The following is a 17,523-nucleotide window of genomic DNA, read 5'->3' as shown; positions in this document are numbered from 1 at the left end:
CAGTCCATGGGGTCACAAAGAGTTGGACACGACTGAGTGACTCAGCACAGCACAATGTGACCCCCAGAGAAAGTACTGCTTCCTCCAAAGTTCCCATTAGTAAAAGAGAATTCCTGATAACAATCTGCAAGCATGTAAGGCTCAGGGATGTATCTTTGATATATCTTTATCCAGGCCCAGGCTGAGAAAACCCTTTTTTGTTCTTGTGTCTCTCTGTTGTCCACTGAGCCCTTCCAGGGCCCACACTAGACAAAACTGAAAGTCACATCAGGGATTTTATTTGAATTGTTGAAAATTCTGTCTTTATTCAACACTCAATGAATGTTCAAAAAGTGAATTCTATATAACTGGAAAATCTTGTTCCTATTTCCCCACGAGAGAGCAATGAATTGTTCTCACTCGATGTGGTCTGAAAAATGAACTTCACATTTTTGCCTACCCAACTATTAACTATTTATTCATGTCTGCATCATTACTGGGCTTCCCTAGTGGCTGAGCAGTTAAGAATCTGCAGGAGGTTCAGCCTCTAGGTCAGGAAGACACCCTGGAGGAGGGCATGGCAACCCACTCCAGTATTCTTGCCTGGAGAATTCCATGGACAGAGGAGCCTGGTGGGCTACAAGCCATGGGGTCGCAAAGAGTCAGACACGACTGAGCACCTAATACTTTCTACTTTCACCACCTCACATACTCCCTGTTGTGCGCCTGTGACGAGAACACTTAAGATACATCCTCAGCATATTTCAAGTATACAATACAATAGTGTTAACAAATAGTCACCATTCTGTACATTAGATCTGCATGGTTTTTTTCATCTAGTATAACTGAAACTTTGAACACTTTGACCAATATCACTCCATTTCCTCCCTAAACCCCTGGACACCATCATACTCTCTGCTTCTTCCAGGAGTTTAGCTATTTAAAATTTGCATACAAATAAGATTTTGTAGTATTTGCCCTTCTGTGTCTGGTTTAAGACCTAAATTCATCTCCTATCATGTCCATTCCTTTGGGGAAAAACATCAAGGATCTATCAGAGGTTGCCCCCTTTCTCCCAAATGAACTTTGTACTCCCCTCTACACTCCTAGCATCATGACCTCCCTGTTTGAGCATACCAACAAGAATTTGGTCAAAGAGCTTGGAGGCAAAGACTTGAGGCCCATCCAAAACCCACTGAGTGCCAACAAATTCTGTCTCCTGAATCTACTGCGGCAGAAGAGGAGGACCCTCTCTCAGTTCTGGAAACAACCTGATGTTCCAGTTGACTGCATCCTCACGGACATCCTGGAGCCAAGTCCTTCAGTCCCAGGTAGTGTCAACCAGGGGTGAAGGAGGTAAGGAGTAAAACACAAGGGGGCTCACAGTCGAGCACCCAAGAAACCTCTAAGACACCTGCACAGGTAGATGCCAAACCAGCCTTGCCTCAAGGCACAGGGCAAGGAGCCAGGCTTCTTTGAGAATCTAACTAACTAGCTGGACCCAGACACATTTTAGCACACTGAATCCTCACAGCAGCCTCTGAATTGGGGGTTAACAGCTCCAATTGCATAAGAATAAATTGAAATTTACTTCCCTGGTGGCTCAGGCAGTAAAAGCAGCTGCCTGCAATGCAGGAAACCCGGGTTCGATCCCTGGGTGGGGAAGATCCCCTGGGGAAGGAAGTGGCAACCCACACCAGTATTCTTGCCATGGAAAATCTCATGGACAGAGGAGCCAGGTAGGCTACAGTCCATGGGGTCTCAAAGAGTCGGACACGACTGAGCAACTTCACTTTCACTTTCAAATTGAAACTGAACAAAATACCTTGTTCAGTTACACACCTGGGAACTGGTAGAACTGGAATCCAAATCAGGTCTGCCTGGCTCTAAACCCCAAACATTTTCTGCTAGGTATGCTGCCCCATGGGGCTGACGCAGTGCCTGGAGAGATGATACTCGGGCTCTCCTGGATTTGCGTGCAAGTGATATCATCCCTTCTTGGAATCAGGACATCATCCCTTGCTATCCAACCCCTAGAGAGATGTATTGCTTGTCCTCAGCAGTAGTTTACATTTAAAACTTTAAATGATCAGCTGGTTTCTCCACTGAGATTTACATGAGTAAGAAGGATGGGGTAGGGACTTCCCTGGTGGTCCCATGGTTAAGACTCTGCACTTCCACTGCAGAGAACTCGAGTTCAATCCCTGATGGGGAAAGTAAGATCCCATGAGGAGTGGCTAAGTAAATAAAAATTCACAAATATATATATATATATATATATATATATATATATATATATATATATTTTAAAGAGGGTTAGGATAAAAAGAGGACTCAGTTATTCTATTTCCCACACCAGCTGTTTCAGAGTGAATTCTTGGCTAAACCTAAGGTCATTTTTTTTCTATCCCCAGAGCCTGTAGTGACAGGAAAATTCCTCTTCAGTGACAAAATGGTCCAGACAGAGGCAGCTGAGGTAGATGTGACTGCTGGGTTAGAAGTGAGTGCATCAGGGAAGGCTTCCCAGTCCTATGAATGTTCCCTGGAGGTTCAGTCTGTTACCATCTCACCACGCGACTGGGAAGACCTCCAGAAGAGGTGAGGCCAGGGGAGAGGAAAAACGGGTCAGGGAGCCCCAAGGGCTCTCCTTGTGGGCAAGGAGGCGTCTAGCAGAGCTTATTGCTGAGGTTCAGAATGAAGAAAATGACATCCCATATCATGCTGCTCCTCTTAGATATTCATGAATTCATTCATTCACACAACTAACAGTCATTATCTTATACACACTTATTAAAACAGTAGTTACCCATTACTGTGCTATTATGTGCTGGGCACTGAATAATAACAAGACATAAATATTTCTGCCCTATCTTGAGAAACTTGTATGTAGCTCATGAAGCAAAAGTTTAGAACCGGATATGGGACAACAGACTGGTTCCAAACAGGAAATGGAGTACATCAAGGCTGCATATTGTCACCCTGCTTATTTAACTTATATGCAGAGTACATCATGAGAAACGCTGGGCTGGATGTAGCACAAGCTGGAATCAAGATTGCCAGGAGAAATATCAATAACCTCAGATAAACAGATGACACCACTCTTAGGGCAGAAAGTGAAGAAGAACTAAAGAGCCTCTTGATGAAGGTGAAAGAGGAGAGTGAAAAAGTTGGCTTAAAGCTCAACTTTCAGAAAACTAAGATCATGGCATCCAGTCCCATCACTTCATGGCAAATAGATGGGGAAACAGTGGAAACAGTGGCTGACTTTATTTTGGGGGGCTCCAAAATCACCGCAGATGGTGATTGCAGCCATGAAATTAAAAGACGCTTGCTCCTTGGAAGGAAAGTTATGACCAACCTAGACAGAATATTAAAAAGCAGAGACATTACTTTGTCAACAAAGGTCAGTCTAGTCAAGGCTATAGTTTTTCCAGTAGTCATGTATGGATGTGAGAGTTGGACTATAAAGAAAGTTGAGCACTGAAGAATTGATGCTTTTGAACTGTGGTGTTGGAGAAGACTCTTGCGAGTCCGTTGGACTACATGAAGATCCAACCAGTCCATCCTAAAGGAAATCAGTCCTGGGTGTTCATTGGAAGGACTGATGTTGAAGCTGAAACTCCAATACTTTGGCCACCTAATGCAAAGAACTGAGTCATTTGAAAAGACCTGATGTTGGAAAAGATTGAAGGCAGGAGGAGAAGGGGATGACAGAAGATGAGATGGTTAGATGGCATCACCGACTCAATGGACATGAGTTTGGGTAAACTCCGGGAGTTGGTGATGAACAGTGAGGCCTGGCATGCTGTGGTTCATGGGGTCGCAAAGAGTCAGACATGACTGAGTGACTGAACTGAACTGAACTGAAAGCCACTTTTACTTAGGGTAGACAGGCAAAGTACAGGGAGTGAGGAAATAATCAATAAAAAATAAATTAATAAAATATTAATTTAAAGGAGACAAAGACTCTGAGACTGTTTAAACTCTGCAAGTGTCCAGTGATTTAATTTACCTCCATGCATATAGGCAAAGACGGATAGCCAATGAATCTCTAAGAACTTAACAAAGAACTTAAGTCTTTACGCCTTTTAAAAACTGAGATGCCAGTTTAAATAGATTTTTATGAAGGCAACAAAGGTGGAAGCCCATGTTAAGGAAGCAACTAGAAACTCAACAGAAGTTACTTTGACAGGGCATTGCCCAATTTCTGTCTTCCTGGTGTCTTGCCAGCCCTTATTGGAAATAGCATCTGCAAAGACTGTCTTGCAGGAAAATATCTGGGTTTCTGGAGCTAAGAAAATAAAAACCATTTTTCTCCTTGATGAATACAGAGAAAATTTCTAGAATAAATTGTATCAGCTAGTTTCAAGTAAGATAAGTAAAGTCTGAGATCAAAGCTTTAAATATAAAAAGGAAGTTAGATTTTTAATAAATGGGATGTGGCGGCTATAACGTGTTTCAGCTACAAAGGTAATCACAGTTTGTGATGAGGGCTCTGAACGTAAGACAGGAAGAAGTAACAGAGAATGCCTGGAGGGAGGGTAGTCGGTTTAGGTTTCTGAGGGGCTGAGTTGAGTTCAGACCTAAAGAATAAAAGAAGCAAGCAAGAGTGGGATGAAAGGGATCCAGAGGAGGGGTTAAAGGCAATGAGGCAGGGCAGAGGTGGGTATTGTCAAGATGTTGGAGGGGGGAGGCTGCAGCTTAGCCAACCAAGATGAAGGTAATGGAAAATGAGGCTCAGGAAGTAAGTAGATATCAGATAACACAGCTCTTAGACACCAGATAAGCAGCTTGAGAGCAGAGAGAAAAAAGCTGACTTGAAATTCAACATTAAAAAAAAAAAAGAAAAGAAAACTAAGATCATGGCATCTGATCCTATCACTTCATGGCAAAAGGAAAGGGGAAAAGTAGAAACAGTGACAGATTTTATTTTCTTTGGCTCCAAAATCACTGAGGACAGTGACTGTAGCCATGAAATTAAAAGATGACTGCTTCTTAGAAGGAAAGCTATGACAAACCTAGACAGTGTATTAGGTATAAAAAGCAGAGACATCACTTTGCCAACAAAGATTCATCTAGTCAAAGCTATGGTTTTTCCAGTAGTCACATATGGATCTAAGAGTTGGACCATAAAGAAGGTTGAGTGCCAAAGAATTGATGCTTTTGAATTGTCATGCTAGAGAAGACACATGCAAGTCTCTACAAGGAGACCAAACCAGTCAATCCTAAAGGAAATCAACCGTGAATATTCATCAGAAGGACTCTTGCTGAAGCTCCAATACTTTGACCACCTGACGTGAAGAGCCAGCTCGTTGGAAAAGACCCTGATGCTGGGAAAGATTGAAGGCAGAGGAGAAGGGGCGGCAGAGGATGAGATGGTTAGATAGCATCACCGACTCAATGGAAGAATTTGAGCAAACTCTGGGAGACAGCAGAGAACAGAAGGGCCTGGCGTGCTGCAGATCATGGGATCTCAAAGAGTCAGACATGACTTAGCAACTGAAAAATAAGTGACTTGAACTTCACTCCAAGGGCAATGGGAAAGCTCAGCCCTGGATCCTCAGTGACCCCCTCCACTGAAAAGCAATCTAAGAGTTTCTCAGGCTTTCACACAGTTGTTATCCAGGGCACCAATCCCAGCAGGGACCTTGAGTGGAATCAGAGATGAGTCTCAGAAATGAAATGGAGATGAAACTTGTCTTCAGGACTTCACACCACTCACATCTCCCACCCAAACTTACATTTTCAAGCCAGTCCTACCCACCTACCAAGGATGTTCAATCCATAAACACCCACCTATACTAGTCAAGAAAAAAAAAAATCATCCAAAATCCTCCCAGTGTCATCATACTTTATCTGTATGCTCCACATCCCACCCTGATTATGTCTCTGGACAAGGATGGGTGTGGAGGTCCCCAGGTTTGACAGCAGGATCTCCTAAGGACTGTTTTCTACCATCTAGACTTGTCTACTTCTGGATCTTCCAGTCAGAGGCCCTAGAGCTGGAGATCTATAAACTGCCCTCTAAAAGAACTAACATAATTTTGGAAAAGCCTTAAGAAGATGGCTTGCATACTCTCACACCCATCCCTCCATAAGTGAAGGGGGCCTCTCCATCATGCATACCAGAAATATCCTTCTTAGCCTATGAGCCAGTACCTTACCACCATTTAGGGCTCCACACAGACTCTGCACCCTTCAGATCCTAAGAGGAGTAACCTGAGAAGCCATCTCTTTCGCGCTCTGACCCTCCTCCTCCTTTATGCCCCCTAGGAAAGTGTTAGATCAAGAGCCGCCATTTCTGAAGGCGTGCCGGACCAGAAGGGACAACCTGTATGTGGTGACAGAGGTTGTGCAACTGATCAACACAACCGTCTTGCAGGACAGCAGCAGTGTGAATGGCAAGGGCAAATTACCTATCTCTTGGAGTTTTTATGTCAAGGTATTGTGTTGTCCTGAAGCAGGACAGCCAGCCCAGCGTCCCTTTCCAGGGACTCTGGACCCTCTTAGGACCTAGTTTCAGGGGGTGGGGTGAGTGGGGTCATTACTCCCCACTTCTCATGTGCTGAGGAAGCCTGACCCCTGACCTGAGAGTCTGTCTAACATCCTCTCTTTAGTATTTCAGTACATGGGATTATTCCATACTGATAAAATGGGCCATAGATTTAATTATTTGAGATTATATTTTGCTTTGGGCAAATGATAGATCCTTGGAATTACTAAAGTGTAGTTGCTGAACTACATTCTTGTGTGGTTTGCTAGAGGAAACAAAGAATTGCTGTTTAGTTGCTAACTCATGTCCAGCTCTGAGACCCATGGACTGTAGCCCGCCAGGCTCCTCTGTGAGTGGGTCACCATTTCCTTCTCCAGGGGATCTTCCCAATCCAGTCAGGGATCGAATTTGTGTTTCTTGCATTGCAGGTGGGTTCTTTATCACTGAGCCACCTGAGAAGCCCAAGGAATCATTAACACAAAACAAAACTTTGGCAGTTAAAACACCCTAAATACTGTGATACCTGAAGCAGAAAGTTTATAGATTCAGATTTAAATACATTCAAGCACATATGATGTATACAACTCACTCACGATGGCCAATTATAATCTTTTAAATTGATTTAAATATATTAAAGTATATGCAATATCGGCTAGGATTCACGGAGATAAAGAAATTTTGTGTGTGTTATGGTTTCTATGCAACATACTTTGTGTAAGTTGTCCTCATTTAAGAGATTTAGGAACTAAAAAGGGGGGGGGGGGAATAGCCTGAAATATGAACTAACTTTCCCCAAATCGGTTAACTTGTCCGGGGGGAGGCCAGATTCCACCTGCATGATTTGATTCCAAAGAAACCTGAAATAAATAAAACATGACTCCAGTCTGAAGGACATTTTGATGTTCAGCTTTGGGTTTCCATCTGCTTGGGCTGGGCAACTGAACTTCACAAAAACAGGAGGAGAAAACCCAGTATCCTTTCACGTAGGACGACTGCTCACAGCGTCCAGCAAGGCTCTGATATCAGCTCCTGGGCTTAGGTGTTGTTAAAACAGCTTGCTTCTCACCCTGGTTCATGGCCGCCTCGGTTCTGCCTGGTACCCCTGTGTTTCAATACGTCAGAGCTCCCCGTGGCACTGGTCTACACTGGACTCTCTCAGGAACTCAAGGGTAGGTGGCATCCTGGGGGGTCAAAGCACAGAGCTGATTCTGGAGAGCCAGTGACTCATGAGGTTGTCTGAGGACACTGTGTGTGTTTCTGGGGAACAGTTCCCTGATCCAAAATAATTAAAATAATAGCATCTACAAAGAGCTTATGATGACACATTTTTTTTTTTTACTGGCGTGTAATTGCTTTACAATGCTGTGAGTTTCTGCTGTACAATGAAGTGGAGCGCCCATACGTACACATATATCCCCTGCCTCATGAGCCTCCCTCCCAGCCCCCCACCATCCCACTCATCTAGATCATATGATGATATATGTTAATCGTCGTTCGGGTCTCCTAGAATACAGGAATAACTCCATGTGACGGTTAGTTTTATGTGTTAGCTTGCCTGGTCCACATGGCACCCATATATGTGCAATAAAAGCATGACATTGAGAGACGTGAAGGTAAATACTGGACCAAAGAAGATAAAAAAAAATGGGTAACTGGAAATCAGAACCAGGATGGGGAGTGGGAGGGCAGGAGGCTGCTCGGTCCTGGCTCGTGAGCTTCTAGAAGCTCATGCACACATGACCGTGTTGCCTGGCTTCTCCCCCCAGAGCACGGGAGATGGATTGGGTCTGAAAGTGAGACAGAGGATGCTGACTCTGCCCCAGGGCACCGTGATGGCCTATAAGAGGAAGCAGCTGGTGTCCCAGGAGAATGGTCGAGGTGAGCAGAGCCTGAAAGGGGTAAGGGGAGTGGGAGACCACCCAGAGGCCACCCTGGCTTCCCTCCCTGCTGGGGGAGGGGAGGAGCATGATTTCTCAGCCTCCCACAGCCACCTCCAAGCCCACAAAACAGAACCATGGCCACACGGAGACCCAGACGCATTGTCCCACGTGGAGACGGACACAAGCGGGGGGCCGACATGGGGTGTCCTTAGCACCGAGCAAAAAGCAGCCCTGATCCCGACCGTGTCTATGCATTCAAGGCCCTGCCACTCTCGGCAGCTCACCTGGGGGAGCCGCAGAGCCCCGTGCCCAGGTAAAGCTCATAAGACAGTGGCTCGTCATAAACAGAACTGCAGATGTAAGGCCATTTCCTCCTCCAGAGGGTCTTCCCAACCCAGGGATTGAACCCGGGTCTCCCGCACTACAGGCGGATTCTCTACCATCTGAGCCACCAGGGAAGCTCCAACAACAGAACACAGGAATTTATCTGTCAATACGTCTTTCCCTCACTAGCCTCAGAATGCACAGCCCCCAATACACACACCTTCGCTTTGGGTTCTGACTTCACATCAGTGAACCAGTGTCATCAAACAGCAACCACACACCCAGGAGGAACGGTGAGCACTGGGAACACAGCTCAGCATCCTTGGCCCCCTCTCTCCCCTCCCAAATGCTGACCCAGCTAGAGGCCGTCCTGACACAGCTGAGGTCCAAGGGGAGAAGGTGCCCTCCACACACACACACACACACACACACACACACAGGCTGTCCTGACACAGCTGAGGTTCAAGGGGAGAGGATGCCCTCAACATACACACACACACACAGGCCATCCTGACACAGCCTGAGAGGATACCCTCAACACTTGCACACGCACACACATGCACACACACCTATAGCACCCTCTCTGTAACATCTCATCAAGGCTGGGTCCTGGCATCACTTGCCACCTGTCAACAGCAGTAGAAAAGAACTGAGCTCTCCAGTCTCATGGGGTCAGATGACCTCAGCTTTCGGAAAAAGGGCCAGTTCTATTGAGAGTAGAGACAAAGATGGGATCCACAGCTAATTTAGAGAGAGACCAGAGACTGTGCAGAGGGCATCAGGAGATGGTAGTGTTATTAAAGAGTGTGGGGAATGACAAAGTGTTATTTATTTAGGAGGGGATGAGAATCAGCCTCATTTTCAAAAATATGTTTTCTAAGAGTTCAGTCGCTCAGTCGTATGTGACTCTTTGCAACCCCATGAACCGCAGCACACCAGGCCTCCCTGTCCATCACCAACTCCCGGAGTCCACCCAAACCCATGTCCATTAAGTCAATGATGCCATCCAACCATCTCATCCTCTGTCGTCCCCTTCTCCTCCTGCCCTCAATCTTTCCCAGCATCAGGGTCTTCTCAAATGAGTCAGCTCTTCCCATCAGGTAGCCAAAGTATTGGAGTTTCAGCTTCAACATCAGTCCCTCCAATGAACACCCAGAACTAATCCCCTTTACGATGGACTGGTTGGATCTCCTTGCAGTCCAAGGGTCTCTCAAGAGTCTTCTCCAACACCACAATTCAAAAGTATCAGTTCTTCGCCACTCAGCTTTCTTTATAGTCCAACGCTCATATCCATACATGAATACTGGAAAAAACATACCCTTGACTAGACGGACCTTTGTTGACAAAGTAATGTCTCTGCTTTTTAATATTCTGTCTAGGTTGGTCATAACTTTCCTTCCAAGGAGTAAGCATCTTTTAATTTCATGGCTGCAATCACCATCTGTGGTGATTTTGGAGCCCCCAAAAATAAAGTCAGCCACTGTTTCCCCATCTATTTGCTATGAAGTGATGGGACCAGATGTCACGATCTTAGTTTTCTGAATCTTGAGCTTTAAGCCATCTTTTTCACTCTCCTCTTTCACCTTCATCAAGAGGGTCTTTAGTTCTTCTTCACTTTCTGTCATAAGGGTGGTGTCATCTGCTTATCTGAGGTTATTGATACTTCTCCCGACAATCTTAATTCCAGCTTATGCTTCCTCCAGCCCAGTGTTTCTCATGATGTACTCTACATAGAAGTTAAATAAGCAGGGTGACAATATACAGCCTTGGCATACTCCTTTTCCTGTTTGGAACCAGTCTGTTGTTCCATGTCCAGTTCCAACTGTTGCTTTCTGACCTACATGCAGATTTCTCAAGAGGCAGGTCAGGTAGTCTGGTATTCCCATCTCTTTCAGAATTTTCCACAGTTTACTGTGATCCACACAGCCAAAGGCTTTGGCATAGTCAATAAAGCAGAAGATGATGTTCTTCTGGAATTCTCTTGCTTTTTCTATGATCCAGCGGATGTTGGCAATTTGATCTCTGGTTCCTCTGCTTTTTCTAAAACCAGCTTGAACATCTGGAAGTTCATGGTTCACATACTGTTGAAGCCTGGCTTGGAGAATTTGGAGCATTACTTTACCAGCGTGTGAGATGAGTGCAATTGTGAGGTAGTTTGAGCATTCTTTGGCATTGCCTTTCTTTGGGACTGGAATGAAAACTGACCTTTTCCAGTCCTGTGGCCACTGCTGAGTTTTCCAAATTTGCTGGCATATTGAGTGCAGCACTTTCACAGCATCATCTTTCAGGATTTGAAATAGCTCAACTGGAATTCCATCACCTCCACTAGCTTTGTTCATAGCGATGCTAAGGCCTACTTGACTTCACATTCCAGGATGTCTGTATCTAGGTGAGTGATCACACCATTGTGATTATCTGGGTCGTGAAGATCTTTTTTGTACAGTTCTTCTGTGTATTCTTGCCACCTCTTCTTAATATCTTCTGCTTCTGTTAGGTCCACATTAGTTCTGTCCTTTATTGAGCCCATCTTTGCATAAAATATTCCCTTGGTATGTCTAATTTTCTTGAAGAGATCTCTAGGTGTTAGCCGGTGGGAACCGAAGACAGCGGGACTCAGGAGAAAGAACATCATCACAGCCCTGCCTGCAAGTCGTGCCTTACCAGGAAGGGGTGTGCAGGGCCTCTCTGCACCATTCAGGCCGGAGGGTGAAGGGAGAGGGCTGTGGGTGCAGGCGTGTGAAAGGATCCAGCAGGAATAACCTGGGCACTCCTGACCTGGCTTCTTCCCCTTGCAGCCATTCTTCTCATCTCACATGATGACAAGCGGAAAACCTTCCCAGGAGATGCGTTCCTGAGTTGCGCAGTGTCTCTGCCTAGACCTCAGTTTCAAGGTTCCAGCAGCCCCACAAGGCACTCAGTCCTACAGGGAATATTCCTCCAGCAAGGTCCTCCACCATCTCCTAGTTCCTTCCGCTGCCCTTGACCCAGGCACAGGCCCTTTGGCCCCGGAGACAGCCACTTTCTCTTCTGAATCCTGAAGTAGAGTCCTGGGGGTGGGCGGTACTTGCCAAGGCTCCCTGTGTTCAGGCAGCGTGTCTGCTGAGAGATGAGAAATAAGGGGGAACAGGGAGGAGTTAGAGAGTCTGGGAGGAGGAGGGGCAGGAGACGGGAGGGGTGAAAAAGCGCCCGAGGGAGCACGTCTGTTTCTCCTTCCAGGGAAACTGCAGGAGCTGCAGATGTCACCAGGTAAGCGAGTCATTTCAGAGCCAGGAAAGTGGGATTGGACCCCTCCACCAGGAATAACGTGGGCTCTCCTGACCTGCCTTCTTCCCCAACCAGAAATTCTTTCCATCTCAGATGATGACCCAAGCAGAAAGCCTTTTCAGAACTTGAGTTCCTCAGCAGAGCATGTTCTCTGCCAAGCCCCCAGGCCCTGCTGAGCCCTGACCGTCTCTGGTTGCTAATAAAAGCAGTGCAAACTGCTTAGCCCAGGTGTTAGTCTGCAAGGCAGACCCAGAGGGAAACTACCCTGCTTCCTCCATAGCCTGCTATCTTTTCTTTCAGAAGCCATCAACCTTTGTGGTCACAGAGAAAACCACTTTTCTCCTTTGAATATCAGGACAGGTAATGAGGGTATGTGTTTGTGTGTGTGTTTTGGGGGAGGAGAGGTTAACACTTGGCGAATGAGTCCTTCTGCTTATCTCTCCGGAGAAATGGCGGATGCAATCAGCGATGGGTGAGTGGGTGATCTTACAGCCAGGAAAGTGGGCTCCGATTCCTTCCGAAAGCCTCCCGTCACAACCCAAGTCCCATGTGCTCACCTTTGCTGTCCTTACCCATGGCGCTGGCTCTGGTGCCCTGGGCAAGGGGAAGGGATGGACAGAAAGTGGGGAGTTCGGGGAAGTAGGCAGAAGTTCAGAGAAACCGAGTGTCCTCACAGACTAACTCTTGGATGGGGAATTTAATTTCCCTTCTAAGCACCACAAGACATCCCATCCTCCCGATCGGTGAGTGTCCGTTTGCTGGGATGGGGGTGGGGTCCTAATGGCAAACACAAGTCTGGACAGCAGAGCAGATGGCCCTGGCTTTGCCACCACTGCCCTGGGGCCTGGCCCTAGTTTCTGTGGAATGGGAAGGGGCCGGGAGGGCCAAGGAGGTGGAGGGAGGGGCTGGGATGGGGGGAGGAAGAGGTTAAACAAAAGGGAGGAGGTGTTAGGAGGGCAGGACCCTCCAAAACGTCTCAAGAGTAAACCTGGGGGACGAGAAAGGGAGATGATCCCTTGTGACTCTTTCCAGGAAGAACACAGGAACCCATTTGCCGAGGTCAGTATTTATGAAGAAACCTGGGGCTTCCTGGGTGGAAAACTGCAAAGCTAAGTACCCAAAAGGTGACGTGCATGCAACTTACAAAACTGATCTCTACTTCCCAGCTGATACTTTGTATAGCCCCACTCATTCATTCATTCATTCACGGATGCATGCGTGCACACAACAAACCATTGCTGAAAACTATTCGAGCAACAGGCATTATTCTGAGCAGTGGGGATACAGCCATGGGCCAAACAGAAATTCCTGCCTCAGTGGACTGCTCCCTCTTAGCAGACCATCTGGAGGCCACCTGAAGTCTCCTAGGAGAAGCAGAGAACTCCCAACACCATGCCTTGGTTGTGTCTGTGGTCACAGATGATACAGGCAGTTACACGATGAGATGGATAATCTATGCGTGCCAGGTGCTACCCACCCCTCCTCAAGCATTTTACTCAGTAAACTCATGTAATCCACATAACATCCCACTCAATACATGTGGAAACTGGGCCCAGAGCACCTAGGATTCTCATCTCTAGAGCCCATCACGAGAATCCACATTGTTCTAGACATGACCCAGAACCAAGCGCTTGGTCATTTTCTTCCACTTCTTGTGATCTCTTTCCAGAATCTTCTTCTCACCTCCCAGACTTCTACCCCTCTGCCTGCTACCCCTGGCCCCTTCTCAGCACTAGGACTGCCCACCTTTCTAGCCTATTATGATAGCTTCATCCTCAGAGTTCAAACATGCCGTCCGCAGAAATGCTTTTGGTTGGCAGATAAATGGCATGGAGGTACCCAGCTTATCACACCACAAACCTTCTAATCAAAGAATTGTCCCCCATTTTCTGGCTGATGTTGATGTTGAGGACAAATTTCAAGTCCCTACAAAATGAGGTTTCCAGGGAAATGGAGGCAGTGGCTGAGCTCCCCAGGGACATTCGAGATGCTCTTTTCCATGCCATCCTGGCCAAGCTCAAGGACCAAGGGGCTCTGCAGGACCTCACAGACATGGTGAGAAAGGGGTCCCACTCTTCCTAAGGCCGATCAGAGCTGTGAAGGGGCAGGTTTAGGAGGTCGACGACAGATACCCGGGGAAGGAGGCCTGAGGAGGGGACCCCAGACATCGGCACAGCAGTGACCAGGTCCAGGGGTTGCAGCCCACGTGCTGCAGCTGCTTGGAATCTGCTGGGGGAGGTAAAGAGCCCTCCCCCTCCTACCTGAGTTAATCACTTGTAAATTCAAAAGATACTGGCACAATTGTACAACAATATCTACTGCTATTACTATTATTGTTGTTGTTGTCTTAACTACTAATACGGGTCTCCTCTAGCTGGATGGGAACATTTGGATTCATACGGGCAGCTTCCTAAGTGAGACACAGGAAAACTCAAGAAATGTGCGGCTTGAGTCAAGACACATCATTTACCTCCTTGAAGCCTTCCTGGGTAAGAATGACTTGAGGGAAATGTGGGAACATCACAAATTTGGCCTCTAGACCCGAAAGGAAGGGATTAGAAGCCATCTGCCACCTCTAATGGGGGCTTCCCACGTGGTGCTCGTGGTAAAGAACCTGCCTGCCAATGCAGGAGACATAAGAGATGTAGGTTTGAACCCTGGGTGGGGAAGATCCCCTGGAGGAAGGCATGGCAACCCCCTCCAGTATTCTTGTCTGGAGAATCCCATAGACAGAGGAGCAGGGAGGGCTACAGTCCATAGGGTCACAAAGAGTTGGACATGACTGAAGCAACTTAGCACGCATGCACACACCTCTCTAAAATCTTTCTAATGAACTTCATCTCATATTATTCGTCTCTGCAAGGTCAGGAGGGCTCAGTGAGATAAATTTACCATAGGATATAGAACCAGCCCAGGACCTAGAAAGACCAGCCCAAGTCCATCCAACCTATCACTAGGTGTGGATGATTCCAGGCTCCAGTCTGGACCGTGTTACAGAGCATCCTGGAAACCATCCCAAGAGCAGGAGGGAACTTGACCTTCACACCTAACGGGTTTTATTCCTCTGCCTCAGGGTTCCCCTCTCTTGGGATCCCCTAGTTCACAGTGGGGCAGTGACTCCTCACTGCTCTCTCTCCCCAAATGTCCCCTTGTCCCCAGTGCTGAGTGATATCCAACATGAGCTGCTGGCCTGGTCCATGGAGAAGAGGATCCTGCCCCAGCAGCAGGAGCTGGTGAGAAATCAACCCCCAGGGGCCAGCATCCTGGGACAAGGGTGAGGGAACCGGGATAAGAGTGATCCTGAGGAAAGAGAGGAGAGGTGACGTAAGGTCCTGCTGGCACTGGGGACAGAGCCATGTGGCCGCTGGGAACTCCCTGGCTGCCTCTCCCTCTGGGGAGCAGGCCCAGGGGATGGGGTCCACCTCAGGAGGGTCTCCACCTCCATGGCAACCCCAGCAGGGGGTGATCCCACAGTTCTAAAGGAGCCACACAGGAATGCACATGTGGGGACTCATGCTTTTCTCATACGGTTACCATTTGCAAATTGTCTTCCTCCACATATATGTATACATAAGTACATATATGTACAGATGTATGCACACACACACACACATTGCACAGATACACATGTACACATGTAATTGCAGATAACACTATTTAGCAAGGTTGATGTTAGTATCACCATTTGGCAGCTGAGGAACCAAAGCTCAACAATTTTCAGAAATATATCCAAGCTCACCCTGACCACAGGTCAGAATAGGATGAGAGTTCTGGGTCCCTTGACTCCATCGCTCTCCTTCTCCCATGACCCCGAGAGGCCCTGGCTCTCTGGATAGAAGGCCTTGATTCCCAACCTCAAAGGCTGGCCTGCAACAGCTGACCCTGTTTCTTCCAGGTGAAGAGCATCCTGGAGCCCACCTTCCTGTACCCCTGCAACAATCCCTTCACCCTGGATCCCAAGCTCCTCGCCTCGCTGGAGGAAGAGGGGTTGGCTGTCACCTTTGGCCTGCTGCAGGAGTGTGGTCTGAGTGTGGCACCTGACAACCCCAAGGGGACTTGGGACCTGGAGGCCAAGGAGCCCCTGTCTGCCCTGTACGGGTCCCTCTTGATGCTGCAGCAACTGGCCGAGGCCTGAGCCCTCCCCGGGGACACTGAGTCCAGAGAGGCCTGGCTGCACCCCAGTCCAGCTGTGAGCGTCCTCTGTGCTCAGGGAACATGGAGCCCCACCTTCTGCCACTGCAGTTTGGGTGGAGAGAGCTCGATAAAGATCGGAGGGAACATTCTAGGGTGATGGAAATACCTGTAACTCTGTATCTTGCTAAAGGTTTATGTGTTTGTCCAAACTCAACAAATAGTATCTAAAGATCTGAGCATTTCATTGCATGTTAATTTTACTTCAAAGCAATGTATACAAAGTTTGAACTCTCATGAATAAGCATTCTGAATTGCATTGGGTAAAGTGTACTGACGTCTGTAACTTACTTGGAAATATATCAGAAAATAAGGTGAACTGATGGATGGATAGAGAAGCATGTGATCTAGGAAATGTGATAAAATATTTAAAACAAGAGTTCTTTTTCATTCTGAAGTGTTCTTGTATGCCTGGAATTGTTTCAAACTTATAACTACCTCCCACCAACACACACACACACACACACACACACACACATAATTATACCTGTGCATCTGTCAGTCAGCCTGGGAGTTTTCAGACAGTGCCTTCTGAGCTGTGGGTTCAGTTCTTCCTTCATTTAAGGAAGATTCACTCATATCACTAAACACATTATACATTCTGTCTGTTGAATTCTATATTTCTCAGTCACCAAATGTCCTTGTGCTGTGCTAAGTCCCCTCATTTGTGGCTCTTTGCGACCCCATGGACTGTAGCCCACCAGGCTCCTCTGTCCATGGGATTCTTCATGCAAGAATACTGAAGTGGGTTGCCATGCACTCCTCCAGGGGATCTTCCCCACCCAGGGATCAAACCCATGTCTCTTACGTGTCCTGCATTGACAGGTGGGTTCTTTACCACTAGCGCCACCTGGGAAGCCCACAAATATCCTCTGGGTCCTCTAAATACATTTTACCTTGTCTATTCGCTATCTCTCCTTTTCCCTTTTGCATTCTCTAAGATCATGGCAGGTCTTTCCTCAATGTCTGTGAGTCAACCCTCAACTGCAATCATCATTCTATTGCTTTTCTAATTTCTTAGCTCAGAAACTGTCATTCTAATATTCAATTTGGTCTCTTAGCTTTGCAGTCTCCCTTTTGGCTTAAGTCTTATTGTTTCTTCTTCTCATCTTTAAGGTCTTGTTTTACTGAAATTATTTCACTTCAATACAAAATAATTAAGGACACGGTGGGCTCTTCCTTAACTTCTCTACCCGAATGAATTCTGCCACTGTCTTTCTTTCCTCTAGTGTTTGCACAGATGCCATGTAACCCTTTTTTAATTCATATTGCTCATCCACAGGCAGGATGTGAAAACATGGGATATTGGTCTCAAATAGCCGAGATGCATATGAAAGGAAAGATTTCAGTGAGCCCAGACTACATCTTCCCATACATAGAAAAAGCGCTAAA

At 46.9% G+C, this 17,523-nt stretch overlaps 1 protein-coding gene across 1 annotated transcript; it reads left to right on the top strand.

The window, feature by feature from the left end:
- Window positions 1-1,093: 1,093 nt before the first annotated feature.
- GSDMC (gasdermin C) lies at window positions 1,094-16,528 on the top strand. The gene is made up of 11 exons (XM_070477506.1): window positions 1,094-1,310; window positions 2,394-2,577; window positions 6,253-6,421; window positions 8,239-8,350; window positions 11,472-11,531; window positions 11,893-11,922; window positions 12,016-12,082; window positions 13,776-13,995; window positions 14,315-14,429; window positions 15,100-15,173; window positions 15,836-16,528. Exons 1-11 carry the CDS (start codon window positions 1,094-1,096, stop codon window positions 16,073-16,075), a joined length of 1,488 nt encoding a protein of 495 aa, XP_070333607.1. The 3' UTR covers window positions 16,076-16,528.
- The last annotated feature ends 995 nt before the right edge of the window (window positions 16,529-17,523 follow it).

Source organism: Odocoileus virginianus, chromosome 15, assembly GCF_023699985.2.
Source record: "Odocoileus virginianus isolate 20LAN1187 ecotype Illinois chromosome 15, Ovbor_1.2, whole genome shotgun sequence".
NCBI classification, from domain to species: Eukaryota; Metazoa; Chordata; class Mammalia; order Artiodactyla; family Cervidae; genus Odocoileus; species Odocoileus virginianus.
Note: the sequence above shows the minus strand (reverse complement) of the source record. Positions and strands in the feature narration are given on the sequence as shown.

Coding starts and splice junctions, on each gene's coding strand:
- GSDMC (XM_070477506.1), top strand. CDS start 1,094: ATGACCTCCCTGTTTGAGCATACCAACAAGAATTTGGTCAAAGAGCTT. Junction 6,422..8,238: donor CTTGGAGTTTTTATGTCAAG/GTATTGTGTTGT, acceptor TTCTCCCCCCAG/AGCACGGGAGATGGATTGGG. Junction 11,923..12,015: donor GGAGCTGCAGATGTCACCAG/GTAAGCGAGTCA, acceptor TTCCCCAACCAG/AAATTCTTTCCATCTCAGAT.